The sequence below is a fragment of the Corylus avellana genome, chromosome 3 (genome assembly GCF_965113065.1).
Source record: "Corylus avellana chromosome 3, dhCorAvel1.hap1.2, whole genome shotgun sequence".
Taxonomy (NCBI): Eukaryota; Viridiplantae; Streptophyta; class Magnoliopsida; order Fagales; family Betulaceae; genus Corylus; species Corylus avellana.
The window spans coordinates 24589364-24614903 of record NC_142492.1 but is presented as its reverse complement, the minus strand read 5'-3'; the positions used below and the strand labels follow the sequence as shown (position 1 = coordinate 24614903).

General features: G+C 33.1%; 1 protein-coding gene across 2 annotated transcripts; it reads left to right on the top strand.

The window, feature by feature from the left end:
- The first annotated feature begins 18104 nt into the window (after window positions 1-18104).
- On the top strand, window positions 18105-19174 carry LOC132175891 (Putative AT-hook DNA-binding family protein). Of its 2 annotated transcripts, XM_088514615.1 has the most exons (2): window positions 18105-18807; window positions 18850-19174. In XM_088514615.1, the coding sequence occupies exons 1-2, from the start codon at window positions 18105-18107 to the stop codon at window positions 18987-18989; spliced, it is 843 nt and encodes a 280-aa protein (XP_088370741.1). In that variant the 3' UTR covers window positions 18990-19174. The 2 variants fall into 2 exon arrangements, with proteins under 2 accessions (XP_088370741.1, XP_059443964.2); XM_059587981.2 differs by having other exon boundaries at window positions 18105-19174.
- Window positions 19175-25540: the final 6366 nt, after the last annotated feature.

The window sequence follows — 25540 nt, the reverse complement described above, 5'->3', positions numbered from 1 at the left end:
TACCACGTCAGAAAATTATTTTCTGACGTGGTAAAATTCACACGTCAGAACATTGCTGACATGGCAACAAAATATTTACTGTAGCCACGTCAGAAAATCTCATTTTTTTTGTAGTGTAAATTACATTTTTCATAATATATAGTTGGAATGACCTATACTTTAAGACAACCAACACAAACTCCATTAGCAATATATGCCCTCCATTCTAGGATTCACATTAAAAGGGGTTATCGTTGGGGTACTGAAGTAGACATTGCAAAGAGCATATATATATATATATATATATATATATATATAGATGCCGAAAGCTGCTAGGTTTATGCTACTCCACTGCATAAATACATGGACAAACATCTGTACCATGTGAACCCCAATAACCCAAATTCCAATTCCCAACCGAAGCACCACATACATTTAATCATAACATTTTACTGAGATTCCAACCTTAACTTGCGAGTTAATTAATTAAGGCCTAGCTAGCTAGGTTACTTTAATTAGTTGTTCTGTTTTTTGTGGCACAATTTAATTTGCCAGTAAAAGCCAGGCTCCAACACCTCAAGGAGATCGAACCTATAAATGGGGCGCGATTCTGGGGCTGGAATATTGGAGATGAAAAAGAAGAAGGAAAAAAAAAAAAATGTCTAAAATAAGAGGATAATTGAGGTTGAAGAGGTAGCAATGCAAGTTGAGAAGATAGAGGCCATCCCATATGATAATAAAGCGAAAATGGGGTCATTTTCAGCCACATGGGCTGCTCATAATCATGGTGTTGTACCCACGATTTCTCGTTAACTTTCTTGTATTAAATTAATTAAATTCAAACACCAGGAATCTATGCGATAATGCGTCGGTTTAGACAATGTTGTGTTTTTTTCTTTTTTTATACTGTAACGTAGGTCCAGTTTGAAAAGAACAAGGAACATGCATATATATATATATTTTAATTACTCTCCTAATTGAATATTATATGGTGTTTACAACTTGGCTGGCTTTAGTGCGAGCATTTTTCAAAAAGATGGTTTGGCTAGCTGCCTGTGTTATGTCAATGTGATGTTGATCTTTGAGTTATTTCGAAAAAAGGGTTTACAACTAATCAATTTCATTGCTTTGCTTAATTGCCCATACCAATTAAGCTTCGAAAACGTACCCTTAACTGTTTTTGGAACCATGTGTCTTTATATATAACTTTTTGAAGATGCTTGAAGAGCAAGCTTAATTATATATATATATTTGAAGAAATCTGGAAGATCGATCGATGTAAAAATTCCCAGTTTACAATCTGAAGCAAAAGGTATACCCTGATTTCCCCAAATGGCAAGTTTTCAGAAGCTTGGAAAAATCCACAGTTGTCTAGCTAGCTAAGCTTATGATCAGTAATTAAGTTTGAAAATTAAAATATATATACAAGTCAACCAAATACAAAGTGAAAGGAATAATTAAGCAGAATATACACGTTTTTTTTTTTTTTTTTTTTTTTTTTAGCTTTGGTCAAGAAATTAGGGGTGCAGGCCGGTGGCTACATATCATTTTGTTGCATAGTTTTTGTATCCAGATGCCATGCGTACAGAAGTTATAATATATAGGATTTCACTCTAGATGTGGTGTTAGGGCCTGTTTTGTTGTGATTTTCTTTTAAAATTTTTTTTTTTTTTTTTTCAAAACAAGTTATAATAAAAATTTAGATATGCCACTTTATTATTTGACTATATTTTCGTCATGCAAGAAAATGAAATGGAGATGAACAGGCAGGCAAGAAATAGAGAAGAATTAGATCTAATTTTTTTGCCACTTTAAAAACAGTAAACACGTCACCTCCCCCGTTTCCAGTCAACCATTCTTTTGCCATTTAAAAAACGCCACTAAAGGCACGTCACTTACCTATTAGTGACGTTTTTGGGCCTCAAAAACGTCAATAACATGCAGTCACAAAATCCCAATATTTTTGTAGTGAGGGGAAAGTGAAAAAAAATTAATACCCTTGGGCCTTGAATATCGATTCAGCTGGCCAAGGTAAGGTGGAGTTTTATTTGGGTAGTTTAATTTTTTTTCTAGACTAAAAAAATGAGGGGAAAATTGGCATGTAAAATAAAATTCTCCAAAAAACAATTTTATCAAAAATTGAAAAAAAAAAATATATATATATATATATATATATATATATATATATATATATATATATATATATATATGGCATGCACTAGCTATAAATCCACACATTTAAGGTTTTGGACTGATAAAGCAATGTATGTCCTACTCATTATCTCATTTAGAAACTCCCCCATATGTTTAACTTCTTCAAAAAGGGATATTAGAAATGATGGAGGTGATTTATATCAAGGTTTCGTTTGAAATCTCCCTCAAATATTTGGGTCCAGTACACTACATACAGAGTTTAATTTCCATAAAAACTCCAACGCATAATATTGCAGGATTTTTCCAATCAGCTTTAAAATATATAAAATTGTTATTTTTAAATTCAAAAAAGAAGAAAGGAAAGAGAGGAAAGAAAGGGAGGAAAAAAAAAAAAAAAAAACTTTGTGCTTCTGCAAAGCCCAACACTTCTTTAATTAATCTTTTATTTTATGCCCTAGATACTTACGCTAGCTGAGCTGATGCATTGATCTCCTCATTATTTTTATTTATACCTTCTTGTTGCTTAATTATTTTATTATGTCTTTTATAAAATTTATATTGATCACTTCAGTCACAAAGGAAGAAATAGAAAGAAAATGATTGTTCAAGAGGATTTCGTATTTTACAATATCTAGTGAAGATTTACTGAGATTGATCGATCGAACAATGTTTGTTGTTAAGCTTTAATTAATTGCTTATTTATGAAGATAAGAATCACCATCCTTCATTTTCATTTTGATAAATATTTCATGAACCACTACTTTTTGTGAACCTGTGGCATAGTTTAATATTTGACCTGTAAATAGTAATTTTGATCCATATATAATGTTCTTTTTGTCCATCAACAAATATATATATATATATATATATATATATATATATATATATAAAATTAATCAGACTGTTTTGAACGTGGGTTGCATGTAATTAATTTAGATATATTCTTTTCTAGTGTAAGAGAGAACTATTGAAATAAATAGTATTTATATTTGAAAAAAAAACTTTAATTAATTAAAAAAGAGAAGATGCTAATTAATTAATTCGTTATAAATAGATCCAAGTAGCTCTACAGTTTTTTCTTATATTATTATACTAGGAAAATGGATTCTTGTGTCTACAGAACTAAGAAAGTGCGCTGATCATATAATGATTGCTACATAAAATCAATTATCCTAGGTTTAGGCACTAGAAAAGACATAAAATATAATAGGTTAAGTACTTTTTAATTTCTTAACACACGACTTATAATCAAAAGCATTGAAAAAAAAATCTTCAAATCTATATCATATATATTTTTTCGTTATTTAAAAGAAAAGATGCATTTATATATATGTACTTTCACTCCAATAACTGTGTAACTCACTAATATTTAAATGAACTTAATTAAATTTCAAAATGAGCTATTAAAAAACTTACCAACACTTGGACTAATTACAAAGAGATCTTGTCCTATTGGGCTTCAATATCACCTGAAAGTTGAAAGTTATCATATATATATAAAGAGAAAATATATATATTTATCTGGTGAAATTTACAAATCAAGCTAACTTTTGGTAGCAATGCTGCAAATTGCTGAATTTTATTAAAATAAGTTATTCTGGAAACAAGAGCTTGTGGGGGACCTCGGATTTAAAGATGTATTAGAGGGAGCTAATTGAGAATTTGGAGTCCAAAGACGCATTAATGTGTTAATGCAGTATTATTGGTGGAGATGATGTTATCATCAAGATTATCATTAAGATATTGTGATTATTTTATGTCAAAAGATGACAAGTTGGCGCGTGTATTTAGACTTTATGGAAGCCGTTACTTGGAAGCAGTGACGGAACTACATGGGGTTGAGGGGACCATGCCCTCCCCTCCCGGCCTTCTTTTGAATATACATACTATATTTATAGTTTAAATATTTTTTTAAAAAAAATTAGTTTAGTCTCTATCAAAATTACACTTAGCCCCTCATTAATGCTTTAATCCTTCCCGATAAGCAAATTCTAGTTGTGTCCTTGCTTGGAAGATTCATAACCTAGTGCTCTCAATTGTTTGAGATTGTCAATTGATAACACAAAAAGTGTCAAATTACCATATATTCTAAAAGCTTTGATAAAAGATAATAAATTTAATCATTTAATTAATATTTTAATAGTCATGAGTTCAAAATTTTTTTCTTAATAAATGAGACCAATATTTGAAATACTTAATTGATCAATGGAAGGTAAACTATATCATATTACATGGACAAAGTTTGAACTTATTATCTATACTTTAATATCATGTTACATGATCAATTATCCAATATGTTGTAGTTATCTAATTTGTAAATCTTAAAGCATGAGACTTTTACACATTGAAATTCTGAGGTAGGCATTAAAGATTGTTTTTAGTTGACCTTCAAGTTTTTAATTGACCCACAGGTAACTTAAGCTAATAGCTCTAACTTAGCTGGATTAATACAGATTTGACCAACTGGAATGTACGACGTTGGAAACGGTCTTGGTTATGACAGTTTCCAACCTAGCGGGTTTCAAATTTCAAAGGGTTCCCTTGTTAACAACTTTTCTTTTTTTTTTTTCATTAATACTCTTTAATATTTGCTTGTGACAATTTTATTCTTGTCACTAAAATTTCGAAAAAAAATTAATGCTCACATGCAACTTTACGCCACCTTAGAAATGAAAGCTTCAAGTAATTAACAAAAAAGCGTGTATTTCACATGCAAATTAAATGTCAGTTATTACACGAACAATTCAATAGATATACTTATCTAACCAAACCAACAATTCAATCTCTTTTCCAAAATCATTTCGGAGGCTCTGCCTTCTCTCTAGAATTCCTTTCTTTTCTTAAGGAGAACTTTTAAGAGGAAGGAAGATTTAGATCTAGATCTTCTCTCCTCCCATTTCACGGTAGTATTTTCTCTATAGGCTTCACCGGTCTCAGTTTATGGCGGGTTGCTTTAAATCTAGTTTATAGATCTAGATTCAAATTTAATATCTTCAACCTTAGATCTGATCATCTTCTTCTGCCAAGGCGTGTCTTCCGAAAGAATATCTACGATGCCGTGCTCCTCCGCTGTTGCTTGTGGGGGTTTTTGTTTATTTTTTATTTTTTATTTTGTTTGTCCTGACCTTCGGGTTCATGATTGATTTGTTGTCATGTCCTTCGGGTTGTGGATGAAGTAAATTGGTGTAGGGGCTTAACTCTCACGGCCGGATTTTTAATTTCTAGTTGTTTTTTATTTTTGTTTTGTATTTGGGTTACTCATGTCCTAGATTTAGTCTGCACGAAGCAGATCTGTTCCTTAAATGTAATTGTACATGGGTTAGCAAAAGTTTGAAGTCATTTTTATGACTTTGTAACCTTCACAGCTTTTGGCTATGATTTTTCAGAGCTGTATGCTCTATGTTGTAAGAGTTTTATGCTCATGAAATTTCATCGATGAAAGTTCCATATTTTTCAAAAAAAAAAAAAAAAAAAAAAAAAACTAACTAACTAACTAACATCATTTCTGCCAAACTTGGAAATTATGATCATTAAACTACGTAAATTATACGGTTCAAATTCAGCAATTACATTGAAGAAAATCCTTTTTTAAAAAATATATATATATATATCATGATAATTTAAACCAAAGATTCTTACTCTCTCTCTCTCATGCACCCATACATGGGGCACACCGAGACATGACTGATTTAGTTTACAAGTAATGATATTTAATAGATTGTTATAGAATCGAAGTATTTGAATAACGGTATAAGAATCTGGTAAATAGTATTATATATTCTTGGCTCCGATTCGCAAAAGCTGATAACTATTCATAAAATTAAAAATAATAATAATAATAACTTCTAACATTCTTATTTTTTATATCATATCAATCAGTTTTTACAGCTATTCAACTAAAAAAATTTCACATTTTCATACCAAATATATATATATATATATATATATATATATATTTTAACATTAATTTTTTTTTTTGACATGTCCGCATAAAACGAAGAGAGAGATTTGAACTAGTAATCTCCGCTTTATTATGCATGATTGCAGCCAATTTAAACTACCTCTTGAAAACTTAATCAATTTTTTATACAATTCCAAATCACTAAACAATTTCAGGCCAAATGCCAAAGGGAGCCCTTAAGGCTATTTTCCATATTTAATAGATGTAGGACAAGAAGAAAGACGTAGAGACATGACCCCATGCAAGAGTGGCTCACGGCATCTCTTAGGGTCTTCAGCCCGTGAATAAGGGAAGATGTTGTAACATGTTTGCCCAAGCATGCATCCATTTTAGATGGAACTCCGGCCTCCCCCAGAAGCATTCCATTCCATTTGAGAGAGACAGAGAGAGAGAGAGATGGGTATTGACGTGTGATGGATGGAGACGTACATGAGCAGGATACGGGGGGTGGAGTTGGTGGATCTTCCAAGGACGGACTGGGTCTAATCAACAAGTCAAGGGGATTGATTGGCTACCTGGCTTTGCTTTCTCTTTCTCCGTCTTTGACTTCTTTTGCCCACTTCTTTCTCTCTTTCTTTTGCCTCTTTGTTTGTTTTGAAAGCGATCCCCCTGCTCCTACATGCTGTTTTGAGAGTGAGTGATTGTGCGTGAGAGTGAGAGACACACTCAGAAGATAGATAACGTCTCTGCTTGCCTCAAATTCTGGGGGCCTTTTCTAGGATTCTGAAAGACATTTAATGTGTTCTATATTGCATTATAGGCCAGCTTTTTCTCTGCCCCAAGCAAACAAGCAAAAACACCCTGACAAACTCACAACCCCCATCTCTTGGCACGTTTTAAGAGTTAAAAACTACACCGGAGTCTGGGAATAACGCGCCGGGAGAACGAGTGTGGAGACGGGAATGAGGGGCAGGTAAGAGGAGGACACATATTAAAGGAACCCCGGGATTTAAGCGAGAGAGAGAGAGAGAAAGACCAATTCCCAATGGAAAATGACAGAGCTGCCTCGTGGCCGACAGCTATACGGTGCCCCCTTAACCCCAAGCTCCTGCCTTCTCGACCTGGGACCTCACGTGATCACTCTCTCTCTCTCCATTACTACTCCGCAATGGAGAGAGAGAGAGAGAGAGAGAGAGAGACGTAGAAGAAGCACTTGGGTGGGATTTGGATTTAGCAAAGTACAGCTAGGCACATACAGCCGGGTGACTAGGTTCTTGAGTGCATGATAACGTAGTGGAGATATGCATAGACTTTTCATTGGGTCAAACCAATTGTCAATGTAGGATTGGATCCAACGTAAGAGAAGTGCCCAATTTCAAAGTTTGCATTTAAGAGCTAAACATCACCAAACTTTCTATCCACTTCACAACCTCGTACCTATCTAATGAAACTGATCTTCCCCTCAAACCTGTGCTTCGTACCCCCTGTTTTTTCCTTTCCTCCTTTTTATTCAAAGATTGTTTCTTATTTTAATTTTTTCTTTTTCTTTTTTTCAGATAAATAATGTTTCGGACACTTTCCTGCCATACAACTATAATAAATATGGAAAATAGTTTGAATATGTAGTATTATTATAAAGATTAATTTTTACTGGTATATCATTTCAAAAAATTAAGTATACCCTATGTCTTATTATATATTCTTTTTATTCATTTTTTTCTTAAAATTTGAATTTTTTATCATTGTCATTTTTTTTCTTTCAAAGTAGTCATATTTTTCAAACGGTCATATCTTTCGACAGTCTTATTTTTCAATGGTCAATGTTTTGGCTGCTGATGGAGTAAACATACAGAGACTTAAACAAATCCAAAGCATAAAAAATAAATAAATAAAAACTCTCCAAAATACAAAAAGAGGAGGACAAATTAAAAGTCTTCACCTGCTTTAAGAGGATAATTCCAACAGATCGAATTACATAAGAAAAGTCATAACCAAACAACACAATGTCCTAACCAAACAGTCTTTTAAGACGGCCTCCTCTCATCTATGAGTGAGATTTGAAAGACTCTTTTGAGGGTTTTTAATTTGCTAGCTCAAGGGGTTGGCAAACCAAAGCAACGGAAAGGTGTTCTTCCATAGAGAAAGGAATAAATAGATGCATTGGTAAACATTAATATTAAACAATATCAACCCACATGCATGCACAATTTTTTTTTTTTTTTTTTTTTTGCATAATCAAAGGAATGGCTAAGCCATTGAAAATGCTTTAATTAGTCAGTTCAAAATCTCACTTGTGCACAATTGTTTTGGTGTTTTTTTTTTTTTTTTTCTTTTTGGGTGAGGTCGACCTAGCCACCTCTTTGCTTACTTTGCTTTTTATTTTTTCATTGAAGGTTGATTTGGTTTAATTTAGGCCGTTTATTTTGAACGAAGCGCATGCATCCCTGCAATTCCAAGGCTCGGTCTTCGTCCGACGACAGTGAAGAGATCCTACATTTATTACTTAAAAAAAAAAAAAAAAAAAAGATATGCCCAGATAAAATTAATTGTTATTCATTTTTTAAACTAATTAATAATACAAATCAAGTGACAAAAACAGCAAAAGCCAACGCATATTATTACACAATTAAAAAAACCTTGGGCACAAAATTATCTCTTTTAAGGTTTCATCGCCAAAATTCATGTCTTTTTCCAAAGACGAGTTATTGTCCAATTGGTGTTTTTTTTTTAAAAAAAAAATAAATAAATAAATATTTGTCCTTTGAGGCACACGAGAGATAGTAGTAGTAAATACATTAAAAGAGTTCGAAATGGTATTTAAAGTTTTTAGTCTGCGTTGAGGTTACGTGGATCCAAGAATTGGATTTGACATTTGTGATTCGATTTGTGAAATCTTGTTTGGGTCCTTTCAAGTACTTCAACCTCCCTCACAAGGATGCAATTCTCACCATACTTTCTTATGCACTTCAAATTGCGTTCTCTGCACGCGCTTTTCCCCCATGCCTCATGCCTCATGCCTCATGCCTCATGCCCTTTTTATAGCTCCACGTCACACAACTTTTCCATAATTATTTGATTTGAGGAATTATCTATATCGAAATTATACATACATTTTTAATAGTTTATTCTTGATATGACATGTATAGATTACATATTTGTTCAAAATTTAATGATAATCACATCCAGAAATAAGCTTTCCAAAGCATATGAAGCATTTCTTTTATCTATTTATTTTGGTTTTGGTAAAGAACGACCCATCATTGTATTGAAGCTATTGAATTTTGTTTTGTTTTTTTGTTTTTTTGTTTTTTTCTTGGGTTAAAGATATTAAAAACAATAGCACAAAAATAAAACACTCTTTAAAACAAAAATTCATTTTACATTTACATCACATCAATACATTTTTTAGAAAATAAATAAATAAACACCACACAAAACACATTAACAAACATACGGTTAATGTGGAAGAAATAAAGATGGGTACAAAAATACAATGTTATTTTTGAAAATATTATATATTTTAGCAACCATTCAATAAATTAAATTAGATGATTCTATAGAAGAAACTAAAGTAGGTGTAGAAATAATATGGGTTTAGATTAGATCGATGACATCTTAGCTGCTTCTTTTGCAATCATTTCAAAGCGCATATATATAATGTGAAAAAAAAAAAAAAAAAATTGTGTTTAGGAAGGAGGTGACGAGGAAGAGTTATAGATAAATTTGTTTCATACTTTTTGCTTTGAGGAAAAAGGTTTCATTATTAAAGTAATTATAAAGCCTTGTAAATAGGATTTCCACTCTAAATTAATCCTTGATGAAGAAAAAAAAAAAGCAAGTCACGAATTCTTCCTAACCATGATTACATAAAGACACTCGTGCAAAAAAGCAATCAGTTGAAAATTAATTAAACAAATTAACATTTCTTAATCAGGGTACACTTGTTAAAAAGCCACATAGTATATAGTTGTGTACTTGTTTTTTGGGTTTGAATCACCAACATTTAGACATCAATCTCTTTCTTGAGAAAGATTAATATTGTGTAGTAAAATAGTACGAGGATGTTTCAGCTATAGCTATTTTTTTTTTTTTTTTTTAAGCATCGTTCTAAAAAAAAGTATATATATATATGCATGTTTCCCAAGGTTTTGATTAGATTTAGACTAAGAAGAGATCCTGAATTAATAATGCATTAGTAATATATATTTATGTGCAACAGTTAATCCTTAATTAATTTATATAACTTAATTCACCTAATAATTGCTACAAAGTATGATCACATAAAATATTAATTTTTGCCTTAATCTAAAAACAGAAGTTGGGATTTGCTTTTTGAGGCTAGGGAAGGTCTCAAATATTTTTTTTATAGTGTATAAATAGGTGATGACTTGACATATTGTAGAGTTACCTTAAGATCGCCAATAAAACCCCACTACTCATTCCCTTACCCCCCTTTTGATCCCCACCCAATATTTTAGAAAGGGAAAAGGCAAAACATCTTCCAATTTTATGGGTTGATTTAAGCTTTTCTAATGGAGGTTTTGATTAGATATTTGACCGACAATGTGAATGAAAAAGTTCACTATCCTTAACTCTTTTACTATTTTCTTCATTTATATAATGTGGGATGCTTTGCTTTGCTCACCAAAGAAATGGGTTAGGTTCACATGAACCCTCAAGCAAATGTGCTGTGTAATTTGACTTGCGTGATTGGAAAAATGACTAGAATCTAGAACTAAGAGTAGTGTTTGAGTAGCTCTTCAGTTTGGTTTAAGGCACCTAAAGAAGAGTTAATCCAAATTTTAATCCTACGGCTACCAACTCCTTTGATGCCATCATTGCAGTGGCGGAGTAAAGATTTTGATTCACATGGGACAAGATTAAAAAATAGAGTTGAACAAAAATTGATAACAAAAAAAAAATAAAACTAATCAAATAAATCAACAATTCAACAAAATTTAAATTATCATTTAAAATATATAAATGTAACTTGTAATTTATTTTTTGAATTCCTAGAATCTATAAGGAAAAGAGAAAAAAGTATGACAATTTTACTGTGGCAATGATAAGGAGGTTTGGGGAAGGTGGGGGGTAGAAAATACCACAATTTAAAAAATAATATCATAGTCAATTATGAATATAAGCAACCACACATATAATCACTAAAATATGCAAATCAATCAAACTATAACATACAACAATTTGGTGATGAAGTGAAAACCCTTTAAGAAACTCCTCAAAGGGAAAAATATTATGAGGTAGCCAAACAACCCGTTTGTTTCTATTGCAGTAGATTCAAAACCTCTAGCCAATTCATCTATTGAGTCTTCTCTTTCAATTCCAAGATTCCAGTGATTGAAGGCATTTTGAGCATTTAGGTATGGTTTAACAAAACTTTAAGAGAGATAAACTCGAAGGAACAAAGAAACATAGTTCTCTCTTAGCACACAAAACAAAGGCCTCAAGTCCCTCTAAAAATCTTACATTGAAGTCTTTATATAGGCATTGAGAAAACCTAAGGTTTAGATGAAAGAAAGTTGGTTTGAAAATAAAAAATAAAAAACTACCTAAAGCTACGACGTTCGAATGGCTTAATGACATATTCAAACGCACATTGTTTTGACATCGCTTCTAGGTTTTCTTTCTTTTCTCTCTAGCGCCGTCAGAGAGCAAGAAAGGAAAAAAGCCTGAGGAGGAGGGAAGAAATCCCTCTTTCCTCTCTCACCATGCTACTTTTCACCGATGATTTCTTTTCTCCGGTTAGTTCCACCTCTTTTGAGGTCTTATTCATCGCCTTGTGCGATTTATCAAATCTCATCCAAAAATCACAACTCCAGCCTAACCTCCGACGCTCCACTGCCCCCTCCGAGCCACGACAATGGTTTTTTCGTTCGGATTTGTCATGGGTGTCTAATCCAGTTTCTTTGAGGCTCAATTTGTCATCTTTCGGCAGCCCCGCTTCTCCACCTTCGTCTTCGGCATCATCTCTACCCGCTGCTGCCTTTCACTCAACCTTCCGGCCACCTCGAGCCTCCGCGACTCCGCCATCTCCGCTGCTGTTGTTGCTGATTTCTGGATTTGGAGATTTTTTCCTTCTTTTTAATCTTATGCTCTACCTTGTGTGGCTTTTGTTGGGCTTGTATTTTATGTTGCTTATGTTTCTTGTGTTTGTTTTTGGATTTGTGTTGGTTACTCTCTATGCTTTAGTTCCTTCAACGGACTACAACAGTGCCCCTTCCGCTTCTATCACCCTCTGGTGGTCGTTGCTGGTTCATTCTGGGGGCTCAGATTTTGTTTGTGTCCCTTTAGCTTCTGTTACCGCCATGTGCGGCCCTTTGAGAGGACCGGGTCACTTGTTTGACCCATTTCCTACGCTTTGTAATTATTGTTGCACTGTTTTAGTTTGTTTAGGGTTTGTTGTTGGGAAGCCCACCCCTTTTTCGTTGTTAGGATCTCCCACTTCTTCTTCCTTTTGGATCAGAAGTGGTAAAGATCCTCCTCTGTACGTAGCCCTTTCCTTATTTACTTAGAAAAAAAAAAAAAAAAAAAAGACATGTTCAAACGCATGCTAGGGTTTTCACAGTTTTCTTAGCGGCAATGTTCAATCGGATTGGGATCAAGCTTTGACCAAATGTATCGAATTTACTTCAATGAATACTTCATTCGAACTTCTTATGACCGATCATTGACCAGACGTCTCTGTGACTCATTATCAAACACCTTAGTACGAACTTTCTTCGACCAGATAGCAACTATCTTTACATAAGGCTCCTTTGGAAAAGATTAGGAAAATATCACATTTGAACATATACTGACTGCCTTGCAACCAAACCTCTCGGGAGCTCAACTTTTGATCTTCTTGAAGTCCTCGTTTGAACATCTATCTATCGTTGGAACTCTATTCTTTGAAGTTCACTATAACCACGTTCGATCATCTATAACTGGACTTTGACTTAAGATTTTCGACACAATTTTACCTCCAACTTCAGAACCAACTTAACACCCTAACTTAGATTTACATCCATATTAATTTTGACACTAAATTTGTCAACACAAAACCTAACAAAACATAAAATATCTATAGTCCCAAAATCATAATCTCTTAAAATAAGAAAATTTACTAGTTGAAACTTAAGAACGAGAAAAAGAAAAATGTAATAATATATATAACTAAACCAAAACCTTAGCCAATATATATTTCAAATTTGTTTGCGTGTTTGAAACCCAATTCGAATATTGTTTCCATCGATCTCTACTCTTTGGATGGCCTTCTTTTTAGATGATTTTCGTTCAAAGTCCTATCGAATATTATTTTGAACACAACTTTCTATACAACTTCGGGATGCTTTGGATGAGCTTTGTACGAACACCTATGAAAAAAAAAAATTAAAGTCATTTACGTACTATTGTTAATATTATTATTATTATTCTATAAATCCCAAAAATGTGGTATTTTATTCTGTCCTTTAATATTTATATAGTTGGTCTAGCGACCGGTACCTCTATGATTTAGTAGGTCAAAAACTATATTTTTAAATAAGAATACAAATAGTGTTTCATTTGAAAGTGTGTTTTTAAAAATGCACGATTTTAAAAATCAAACTAAAGTTTACCAAATGTGTAACTATATTTTTAAAAATTATATTTTCAAATCATAAGTTTTAAAATCGTTATTTTTTAAAATTGAACATTTTGAAACGAAATAGACCCATGTTCATTTAAGACACTCTATAGCTAGCTATTCAATGGTAAATTCCAACCCCTCCAATTGCCGCATATGGCCGGCTGGTTTGAAAGTTTGAGTCGTGATTACTTTGTCAAACGTTGAGATATGGTAGAATATAAACTAATTGTTTAATCTTTGATGACAATTTGAAGGTTGCTAGTGCGTTGAGTTCTTTGCTGAATTAATTAGGTCACGGCTAGCTAATATATATTATAGTTTACTAGCAATTTGTTTCAGTTAGGTAACCAAAGGTTAAGTAAAAGTTACCATCTCTTAAGAAAATAAACCCTGGTTTAATTCCATCTTTCTTCGAGCCTCTTTAGTCTTCTGCATTATGACTTTGAGAACCTTCTGTCTCTTTTTCCTTCTCTCACTTGAAACGTGCATATATTTGCCTATAGGTCTACTCTATCTCCTTCTAAGCCCTAAGCTGTTGTTTTACGCGTTCCTTTTTGATGGCCAAAGCAAAGTAGAGGACCTCTTCGTTAAACACAAGGACAAGGTCCTAGTCTATGCTCAATATTTTTTTATTTTATTTTATTTTATTTTTTTTGTTTTAAAGACCTTTGGGAATACCAAAGCAAGACCTCTTCAACATCTCCTTAATAACTCTTTGGGTGGAAAAATTATGCAACACTCAGATTATTAATCATATCTAATTGATCGGATTGTTCCGGTTTGACCCGAATTCAATTTTAAGTAAACCTTAACTTATTAATTTTATATTGAATTCATATTAAGTTCGTAAATCATATAAAAAACTGTTAGCTCTAACATAAACTACCATTCTCTTATAGAGTTAAACCAAGATGTTTTTTTGGATGAATTTTAGAGCTACAATATTGTTCAAACCTCAATCCTAATTTCATTGCAACTTCATCAAGATTTATGTTTACAAGGAGGGTAATTGCCCTGCACTTGCAATGTGGCTTGCAATTCATTTCTGGTCAATGAAAGTAATTAAGAATTCTTCCTTTCCCCGTTTAACACCAACAGGTTTTAGCGTTCAAGTCATGGTGTTTTCAAAATAATTCTAATTATAGCTTAAATTTTATATATTATCAAAAAAAAAAAGAAAAAAAAAAGAAAAGGGAACCAACTTTATTGATGCTTCCTTTTCTCATATTAAACTGCAAATATATACTTATTGTGAGAACATCAACTACAGCTTTTCTTAACTTAATAAAGAATTTAATTTGGTCAATTAGTTATATAAAATGTATTAAAGACCTCAAACAATTATATTATTAGTTTGCCATTATTATATATGTAGAGTTATTTAAAATTCTAAATATAGTATATAATATATACTCAAGGTTATGTACTCGATTTTAAACAACCTGACAAACTTTGTCTGTACTTGGACATAACAGCAATCTTATAATTTAACAAGGAAATGAATAATAAAATTGGGGTAATTAAATCAATCTTTCACTTAATACTTGGATATCATCATTATGTCCGTAACCATTCTATAATAAAAATATCTAGTATTGGGTGCTACCACTATATATATATACACACACACACAGAGTACCATATTTTGTTTTCACAAAGATTTTCTAATTGCTACTAAATTGAGGACTCCACTGCCTAAATTAAATTTCAAAATTATTATTTGAAATTTTAAGTTCATTTAACCCTAATAGTATTAATTACTTTGACTAAATTAGCTGAGTAATACCTTCCAATACAACATCTGGTAACTTAGAAGTATCCACACTACATCTTTACTATTGGATTAATAATTCTCTTAGAATCAAGTGACTAAAATCATTATATCAGAAAGAATTATTGTTTTAACTTAATAATCTATAATAGGTACATGGCGAGTTAGGGACATTACATAAGTATTAAGACTTGTATTGATCGTATAACAATGGTTAATCTTTTTTGGAATATAGAATAATATGATCATTTTTTATTTGAAGTAAAATGGAGAGTATCTATTTTACTATTAAAGTTTTGTTTTATTGCGTTTAATATGTACATGATGCTACTTCATTTAAAATTTTAAATGAAACAGCAACGTGTATACACCATTAAATCTAGACCATAAAATGGAATAATGGAGCAACAAAATGAAATATTAATTATGAAATAAAGAAAATGGATATAATGTAAAGACTTTAGTATACGTGGAAATAAGTAAATAATAGGTTGTTCTTGGATTCTGACATAATCAATGGGGTGCATTTGATCATATAATAGGTGTTAAGCATGATAGCGAAGCCAATGAAGCAAAGATGGGGGAGCGGCTAAAAGGAGAAGAAGAGGGCCGTCCAGGGTGGGTGAAGAAGACAAGAGTGGGACCCATCCGCCGCAGCACCATCTCCCACTTGCCCATTTCCCCTCGTTTTTGTAATTTTTATAAAGCTTTGTCCCCCTCCCACGTTTCAACTTAACCCAAACTGGTCAACTTTCCCCACCTTTAACCATGGTTATATTCGAACCCCACAAAGTCCAACCCCCCCTCCCCTCACTCATCGGCTAACCCCACCCACAAACTCACCTCGTCTAGACTTCATTTTCTCATTTGTTTAATTAATTATGTCATTGAATAACAATTACAAATCCTCCCATCGATCCCCACGCGCCCTCACACAATATGCCTTCAATTCTATTTCAACTTAATTGCAACATTTGTTAATAATCTCATCCCTCTGTCCTCTTCTTAGAGAACAAATTTTTTTTTAGAGAAGTACAAACCTCTACGCCTATCATGTGGTGTATTGGACTGTGACTAGAGTTTATCCTGACTGTATTTCCACTCATTTACTTCACCCTTCCTTATCCTATTTGTAGTGGCAAAGACCCACCTCCTTTAGTTTGATTTTTTTTTTTTTTTTTTCCCGGTTTCTAATGTACTTACCAAAAAAAAAAAAAAAAAAAAAATACTACACAAACTTTCAAGAGCATATTTTCAAGTGTATTTTTAAACGTAACATTAAATTTTAGATTCAATAGTAATTTGTATTGCTACATTTACTTGAAAGATTTCTCTTTACTATTTAACTATTACAATTAATCATGAGTGTAGATATATTTACTAATTTTGTGGAGCGCCAATAGGAGTACTATATATATATATATCTTTTACTACAATTTTTTTTTTTTTAATAAATTGATTTGATAATTTATAATTTTGATAGTTTATTTCAATAATTATGCATTGTTATGTTAGTTTGTAAAACAATTATAATAAAAGTTGTTATCCTTGAAGAATTTTTTTTAATTTTGTAAATTACAAATTATAATATAAAGAAGCCACTGCTTTCCAAAGTGAGAAAGTTCAATATTTTTCTATTTCATAAAGTGTGAATATAAAAAGATTTCCATCTTGACAAAACGATGTAAATAAATCTTAAAATAAAAATAGAAAACAAGTTTTCAATCCCAAACCTTGTTATTTTAAAGTTTTTCATTTAAGAATCATGATTTGAGACTAATGTTCATAAATTAATGGTTACTAGCTAGCTCGTTTATTACAGCATAGAGAAGTTATTTAACAGAGTCAAACTGTACCTGGTTTTTTAAAAAAATTTATATATATTTATCTGTACTTTATGAGATGACAATCTGGTTGTATTATTATTGCAAATTTATCTAAACAATTAAAAAAACCTTGATGGAACTTCAAATAATCTAAAAAAGCTAGCTTTCTCCAACTTGATGGGAGTGAGAAAAAAAAAGAAAAAAGGAAAATTAGCAGTTTTTTAAAATTGAATCTTAAAATACATATCATTTTCACTTGCATGATGATGACCTCCTTCACAGCACCATTATCAATGCCACCCAGAATAGAGTACGTTGATGTCACTCTCTGTAAATGCGAGTAGGGTTGGAAAATGCACGACCCCTTCTTCCACCATCAACACAAGAAAGCAATATATATATATATATATATGGATATAAAAAAAGATTTCTCAACTAATTATTATTTTAAGCGCATATATTTAAACTTTTGGTGTGAGAGAAATGACTGCGTTTTGAGTCTTGTCTGCCTCATCACCCCCTCCAGACACACCTCTCTCTCATCTTCCTTCTTCCTCGATCGCCTTCCCTTTCTCTGCACTCGATCTTGCTCTTCTTGTCGTTGCTTTTTAATTTCCGTAAAAAATAAAAAATAAATATAAATATCAAATCTAGGCTTCGAGTTCCGGAGCTCTCTCTCTTTCCATCACTCTCTCTCTCTTTCTTTCTTTCTTTTTTCTTAATATTTTCCCACTTCCCTTAAAATAAACAAAAGCTAAAAAAAAAATAACAGTTAAGGGTTTTTTAATTCGCTTATTTTTAATATTTTCCTTGTTTTCTGTTTTCCTTTTGTTTCCCTTTGATGTGTCTATGGCTGGTTTGGATTTAGGCCCTGCTTCTCGTTACGTTCACCTCCACAGGCCGGACTTCAACCTCCAATTACAACAACAGCAGCAGCAGCAGCAGCAAGATTCGGAGGACGGTGGCGGCCAGTACTCCGGCGAGGATGGTCCCCACCACGGGCTAGACCTCGTGAACGCCGGCAACTCAGCTGGCCAAGGTGACATCGTGGGCCGGCGCCCCCGAGGACGGCCACCCGGCTCTAAGAACAAGCCGAAGCCGCCGGTGATAATAACCAGAGAGAGCGCAAACACGCTGAGAGCGCATATTCTGGAGGTGGGGAATGGGTGCGATGTGTTCGACTGTGTTGCCACGTATGCTCGCCGTCGGCAACGCGGGATCTGTATTCTCAGTGGCAGTGGCACTGTCACCAATGTCAGCCTCAGGCAGCCGGCTGCGGCGGGGGCTATAGTGACGCTCCATGGGAGGTTCGAGATACTATCGCTGTCGGGATCTTTCCTGCCGCCGCCGGCTCCGCCGGGGGCGACAAGCTTGACCATATTCTTGGCTGGCGGGCAGGGGCAGGTGGTGGGGGGGAGTGTGGTGGGGGAGTTGATCGCCGCGGGGCCAGTCATCGTCATCGCGGCGTCGTTTACTAACGTTGCGTACGAGAGGTTGCCGCTGGAGGAGGAAGAGCAGCTTCAGATACAGCCCCCCGCCTCGCAGGGTTCGGGTGGTGGAAGTGGCGGTGGCGGAGGCGGCGGTGGCGGTGGAGGAGGAGGTGTTGGGAACAACCCGTTTTCAGACCCGTCTGCGGGTTTTCCTTTCTTGAATTTGCCGCTCAATATGTCGCCGAATGTTCAGTTGCCGGTTGATGGGTGGGCAGGGAATTCGGCGCCACGTGGCCCGTTTTGAGGGTGTTTGATGTATTAATGTGGTGATAGATTTAAAGGGCTTTGTTGGAGGTTTTTGCAATATTGGATGGGAGAGGCTTCTGGGAATCATTCATAAAAGGTCAGGAAAATTTCATGGACTGTATCATCACCATGCTCATCTTTCTTCTTCTTCTTCTGTACGTTGATGTTGTAGCCACTCTTTCTTCTTCTTCTTCTACCACTTTCTTTTTGGATTTTGGTCTCTTTGATTTCTGGAAATATTAGTCTTTCTGTAAGGCTTCTTATAACTTCTGCTAATATGAAATGGTTTGAGGATTCATGAGCTTTTCTCTATCACTATGTATGTCTATTGTCATCCCATCATTATTATTATGTTTACAAACCGGCAGCAACTAAAAACCTTCACTCATACTAACAGATCACCTAGGTTTGTCTTTGTTTTCGTCTAGGTTTTCTATTTTTAGATCATCTATTCTATTTTATCCCTTCTCCATCTCCATACACTTCCATGTTGTTTTAATTTATGAAAGTGTTTTCATTAAATACATGTAATAGGATTTGGGAACATGGGATTGTGTGTGTGTGTGTGTGTTTTTTTTTCTTCTTCTTTTGCATAGTTTTCCCGAGGGTTTCGATTCCTCTAGTTGGATGGATGGACTTCTTGTTGGTGTCAAGCCAAAACATTAATGTTCTCTTATGAATTCAAATTTTTCATCTCATATATCCATGTGTCTTGAAAGTATAAAAAAGAAAAGAAACCTCAGCTGCCTTGTTTCCAATGCTAAAACCACTCTTCTCTTATACATAGGGTCCACCCTTGTTGACCAGTACTTGATGAATATGAATGTTCATGCATTATTTACTTCTCTATCAATTAATTTTTTGGAGATCATAGAAAGGCAATAGGAGTTATTTCTCAAGCAACTAGTTTGGGCAGTGTCTAAGTCTAATTCTCATGACCAAAATGGGAATCAAGAGGGTGTTTTAGCCTACCCAATTGAAGATCTAGTAGTTTTGTCAACTTAGCTGTGTGTCCTGCATGATCCATTTTATGTAATTGAGGAAAGAGTTGACTGTATAGACATTTTTCTTAGAACCACCTTGATTGTTAAAGCATTACTTATTCCAAAAGCTTTGATAGATAGTAATTTATATTCTAACAGTACTCTCTCAAGTTCAAACTCTTCCTTAATTAGTGAGGTTCAATACTTAATTGAAATGAGAAGTAATATGTCAAATCACAACTCATTTCAAAAGTTTAAATTAATAAAAAAATGAATTTAATCATTTGATTTATATTTTAATATGATTTCTTTCTTTCATGATCATCTACTCGAAGCCCAAAACATCTATATTTTTAATATTTTTAGAAACTATTTGGGTTGGGAACAGCCAGGAACTGTAAGGATAGTGCCATTGAGGCATTTTGTCACTTGCAGGCACGTAAACAATGACAAGCGCATACAGATGCATATATATAAACTTTCATCTTCATTAACAGCAAGACTTGGGGCATGCATGCGCAGTAACTTAAAAATTTCATGAACATGGTTTTAAGAGGTTAAATCTAGAGGCATGCATTTTTCTCGTGCTGAATTCCTCTTCTTCATGAGCGAATATGTAATTCATGAAATTGTCTGTTTGATATATTTCAATTAAAGAAATTAATTAGCTATTAAACTTTTCTGTTTGATATATACTTTATTTAGGGAAATTACATCAACAGTACACAATGAGTTGTTAAGCCCTTTTCCTGGCCTTCATGCCCTAATTACCAATCCCCTACATACCTTGATACAGCAAGTCAGCTTATCTCTCAAATTGCTTAGGCAAAATTCAGCTAACTTATTATTCTCTAGAACTAAATCAAGTCATCTGATGACTCAATAATTATAACCTATGAAAAAGGACATTGTCTTAGTCTGCCGCTAATATATATAGTACTGTCAACTGACTTTAAATTATTCTCCACTTCAAATGAATGCGAGGGTGCCATTGATGAAACAAATTCTCTCATGGGTCTTATCTTTGGACAAGTGCATTTGATTCCTTAAAGCCATTAAGGAATGGAATATGCTTAAGATATCTTCTAATCAGTTTTCAGGCCAACTTTAGGTTAAAATATGAATTATGGTTACTTTTAATTAACTTGCATGAGTGCGAAAGGATATATGGCATTATATATACTTCAAAAGCGGATGAAGATTGAGGGATTTTGCCTCCTGTACTGCCTGAAGAGCTTCTAGTAGTAATTAATGATATATGGAAGAAAAAACATTATATATATATATAAACATAGGCTTGTGTGCATTATATTGCATCATATATATTAACTCCAGCAAAGTATGGATATATTCATCCTGGAGGTTCCAGCCTCAACTTCAATATTATGATATATGAAAGAAAAAACAAATTCTGCAACTTAATGTGTTGGAGTAATCAACCACAAAAATAGGATTGTTTGAGCTGATCACTTCTTGGATCATTTACTCTTCACTAATCAACTTAATTTGTATGTTAGTTAGGCCTCGGGGCTTGTTAATTTGATTAATTACTCCAAGACCCACTTTTGATGATAAAATCCCACTTTACTTTTGAAGGTAAACCAAGCCATGTATTTACGCATGCAATTGATCTCTTTCGAAGCTTAGACTAAATTAACAAAAGAGTAATCTTCTTTAATTGGTGCTGGAATTATAAAGCGTTTCTTTAAAGAATTAATGGCCTTTAAAAAGCAAATTTTTCTTACATATCCAAGGAATATAAGTACAATATGAAGGTGCATGTGGGAGATGCTACTTTACTCTTGATGGAAACATGAGCGTTAAACCACAACTTATTTCAAAAACTTCAATTGAATGTTTAATTGAAATAAGACGTGAATGACAGAGATAAGGTTCAAGTTCAAGACCTTAATTTGTTCAGATACTATGTTAAACCACCAATTATCTAAAAAACTTAAGTTAATGAAAAAATTATAAATGTAATCATTTAATTAATATTTTAATAATGAGAACTATAAATTTACTAGTTGAATTGGATACATGCGAATGCAATACATATTAATGACCGACATGATCCAGCTACTAGCTAGCCACAATTTTGGTGTTGATAAGATGTAATTTCCGTGCAAAATCACACATGGCTATCCCTCCAATTTTCTTGGAAGAAATTAAACTTATATATACTTCCAGTACTCTTTCTATCTATAAAATATGTGAGCACTAAAATCTAGGGGATGATAGAAAGTCTGCTTAATTATAAGTAAAGGGGAAAATTTTCGCCTAATTTTATGTAGATTATAAGCATATCAGATCACCTCATTCCCTCAGTGCCTATGTTCAATCTTCATCATGAGCCTATAAGATTTCATCTTCTTAAATCCATGTGAACTGGCAAAACCGTTAAATTATTCTTATCCTAATTAAGTTTGACTTGATGATAATGATGATGATGAGAGACAGGAGGAGAAGAAAACAAAGATGAAGAGGAAATTTATAAATGGTTTGAGATACTTTAAGAGTGGTTAGGAGTGAGGGGATAATGATCTTAATTAGCTTATGGAAAATTAAAGTAGTTCAAGTGTGGTGGAATCATTAATTGTTTAAGTAACCAAAAGAAAATAAATCGGAAAAAATGAAAAAAAGGAGCTGACCGGGTCGATGTGCAATATAATATCAAATTGTCTATGCTTACACCATTTGATTCTAAGCTGTCAACTTTATAAGTAATCAAGATCAAATGAATTTTATATTTCCACTAGAAACCATAGTTTTATGTTTATTTTAATGTACTTAATTCCTGTAAACAATGATCTTGTGTAACAACATTTCCGGGGTCTTAATTTATGGTTAATTGTGTTTTGTGACCAGTAGGTTGCGACAATAATGATGACAAATTAAAGTACTGCGGATTCTGCATGTTTTAATTTGTTTTATAAATTAATAGTCATCACTGCATAATTTCTTATGCTTAATAGATTTAATTAAATTGCATGCTTCAGAAGATCCAAAACATGATTAACATCAAAGTATATATTTTATGAAACAACATAGTTAGACACAACATGATCATCATATATGATTTTAAGATGGATGTATTAAGAAATGATCATCATGTTGTTATCTTAGCTAGATGTCAGAAACACTACTTATAAGATGCAAAATATGTCATGATCGATGAACATTGACTGAAAGTTATGCAGTAATGATGTTGACCATGGAGTTAAAAATAGACAAATTGTGGAAGCTGTTCAAAAGGTACGTTGATGCGGATATATATATATATATATATATATATATATATATATATATATATATATATGTGTGTGTGTGTGTGTGTGTGTGTGTGTGTGTGGAAATATATATCGTCCGGCAATTGGCCGCTGAAGGTCATTGTCTGATGAACTTCCAGGATATGAATGCTGCTGTGTTTCACATTAACGACCAAGACAATCGAGGGCAATGTTTGGTGTATATATATATATAGTAGTATATATTTGCATGTATTAGGGCCAACCTTGCTTGATGTCTGTCGATAAACAATATTTTGGATGGTCTCTGAGCTATCAGGGCTATAGGAATGGAGTTGAGAAACAAACATGTATATTGCAGGGGTACTCTTATGTTTCTCATCTTTGTTTAGACCATTTTACAAATTAAGAATTATTAGCATTTGTTTACAATTAGATTCTGCTTTGGTTGGGTAGCCAAAACCCAACCTCAGCTTACTCAATAGACTTAAACTTCTAATAAAGATCATTTATTGACATGACTTCATTTATTGACATGACTTAAATAGAGAGTACGATATATATATATATATATATATATATGGGAAAATGCAGTTTACCCCCCTGAAGTTTTAGGAGTTTTTCAATTTTAACTCCAAAGTTTAAAAATTGGCAATCTACCCCCCTGAAGTTTCAAAAATTGGCAATTTAAACCCTCCGTTTAATTTTTCCGTCTAAATGGATGGAAATCTGTGAAATTACATCACTACCCTCAGTCTTTTTTAAAAAAATTTCCGTCCAATTTAACGAAAAAATTAAACGGAAGGTTTAAATTGCCAATTTTTGAAACTTCAGGGGGGTAGATTGCCAATTTTTGAACTTTGATGTTAAAATTGAAAAACCCCTGAAACTTCAGGGGGGTAAACTGCATTTTCCCCATATATATATATATATATATATATATATATGAATCATTATCTGCTTAGGTTTGGAATCCAACGCGAAATTAATGGATTAAATTTCAAAATTTTGGTTTATTTAATTAAATTGGTTGTGGGTTATATATGCTCATGACTTGTACATGTACTTCGACACGACTCGAACCCAATATACGATATTAGAGCTAGTTGACAATTTTTTATACAACCTTGAACTCGACACGAACCAAACATGAAATTAATGAATTAGGGTTGAAGGATCTTACCCGTCCAATACAACTCGAACACGAATTGTCATCCCGAATTATTTTTGCTTCCTACTTTGGTTATACATGCTATCAATTTTTTTTTTTAATTTCTTTTTATTTCTGGGATATGGTGTTTAATCTTCTGTACTATAAGAGCACTGGTGGTAGTGATCACCAGCTACACCTAAAAACATGCTTAAAGAAGTTAAAGTCTCCAAAGAGAGAAAGAATAACATCTTAACACAAAAAAGGTAGTAGAGATGGCGAGGAGTAGGTGTAGGACCTGGGATTTGTGGCATTGGGGAATGTATATTGGAAAAAGGGTGGGTTGAGAGAGAGCAAAATGTCATTGAATATGCCCATGACTTGCCTTTATTTTCCCATCAGCGTATAATATATAGTCTAGTCTCAAACTATATATGATAATTCTAGTTGTCTTAAAATAAAAAAATAATAATAAAAAATTAAAAAAAAAAAGAGATAAAATTTTAAGGGCTTTCATAGAGCCTGATAAAGATTTCTGCAGAAAGAAAACAAAGCTAGCTGATTTCTCTAACTTGATCAGAAAAGGAAGGACCTCGCAATTTCTTTTTCTTAGGAAAACATTACTTTCCGAAAAAACATTGACATGTGGTCCATTATTAGCTTAGAAACAAAGGACGAAAACCATATTAATTAATTATAAAATCGAAATAGAAAGCTATCACTTTCAAATTAACCTTCACTGATGCCTCTCTCTCTCTCTCTATATATATATATATATATATAGCCTGGAAAGAAAGGACGAAATTTGAATTGGATAAGTTGTAAGGTATAGGCACTAGGGTGTTCCTATAGTTTTTATTACAAGTTTATTTATAAACAAACTGATGTGGCAATTTATAATTGAAGTCACATTAGTTTGTAAATGACTTTATAATAAAAGTTATAATATTCTAAACATTTTGCTTTGCCGATAAATTTTGGTTTACTTTCCATATAAAAACCATCATATTTATGCAGGAACAGAGACATCAACATTTCCATCCAAAAAAAAAAAAAAAAAAATTTCCAAGTTGGGCACTTGATATTGAAGCTCCACGCCACTCCAAATAAAAAATGGAAACCTTATATATGTATGAATGTCCATGGTTGGGCAATTTAATTAACAAGG

Bases quoted from the DNA above. Each gene is read 5' to 3' on its own strand.
- LOC132175891 (XM_059587981.2), top strand. From the start codon at position 18,105: ATGGCTGGTTTGGATTTAGGCCCTGCTTCTCGTTACGTTCACCTCCAC.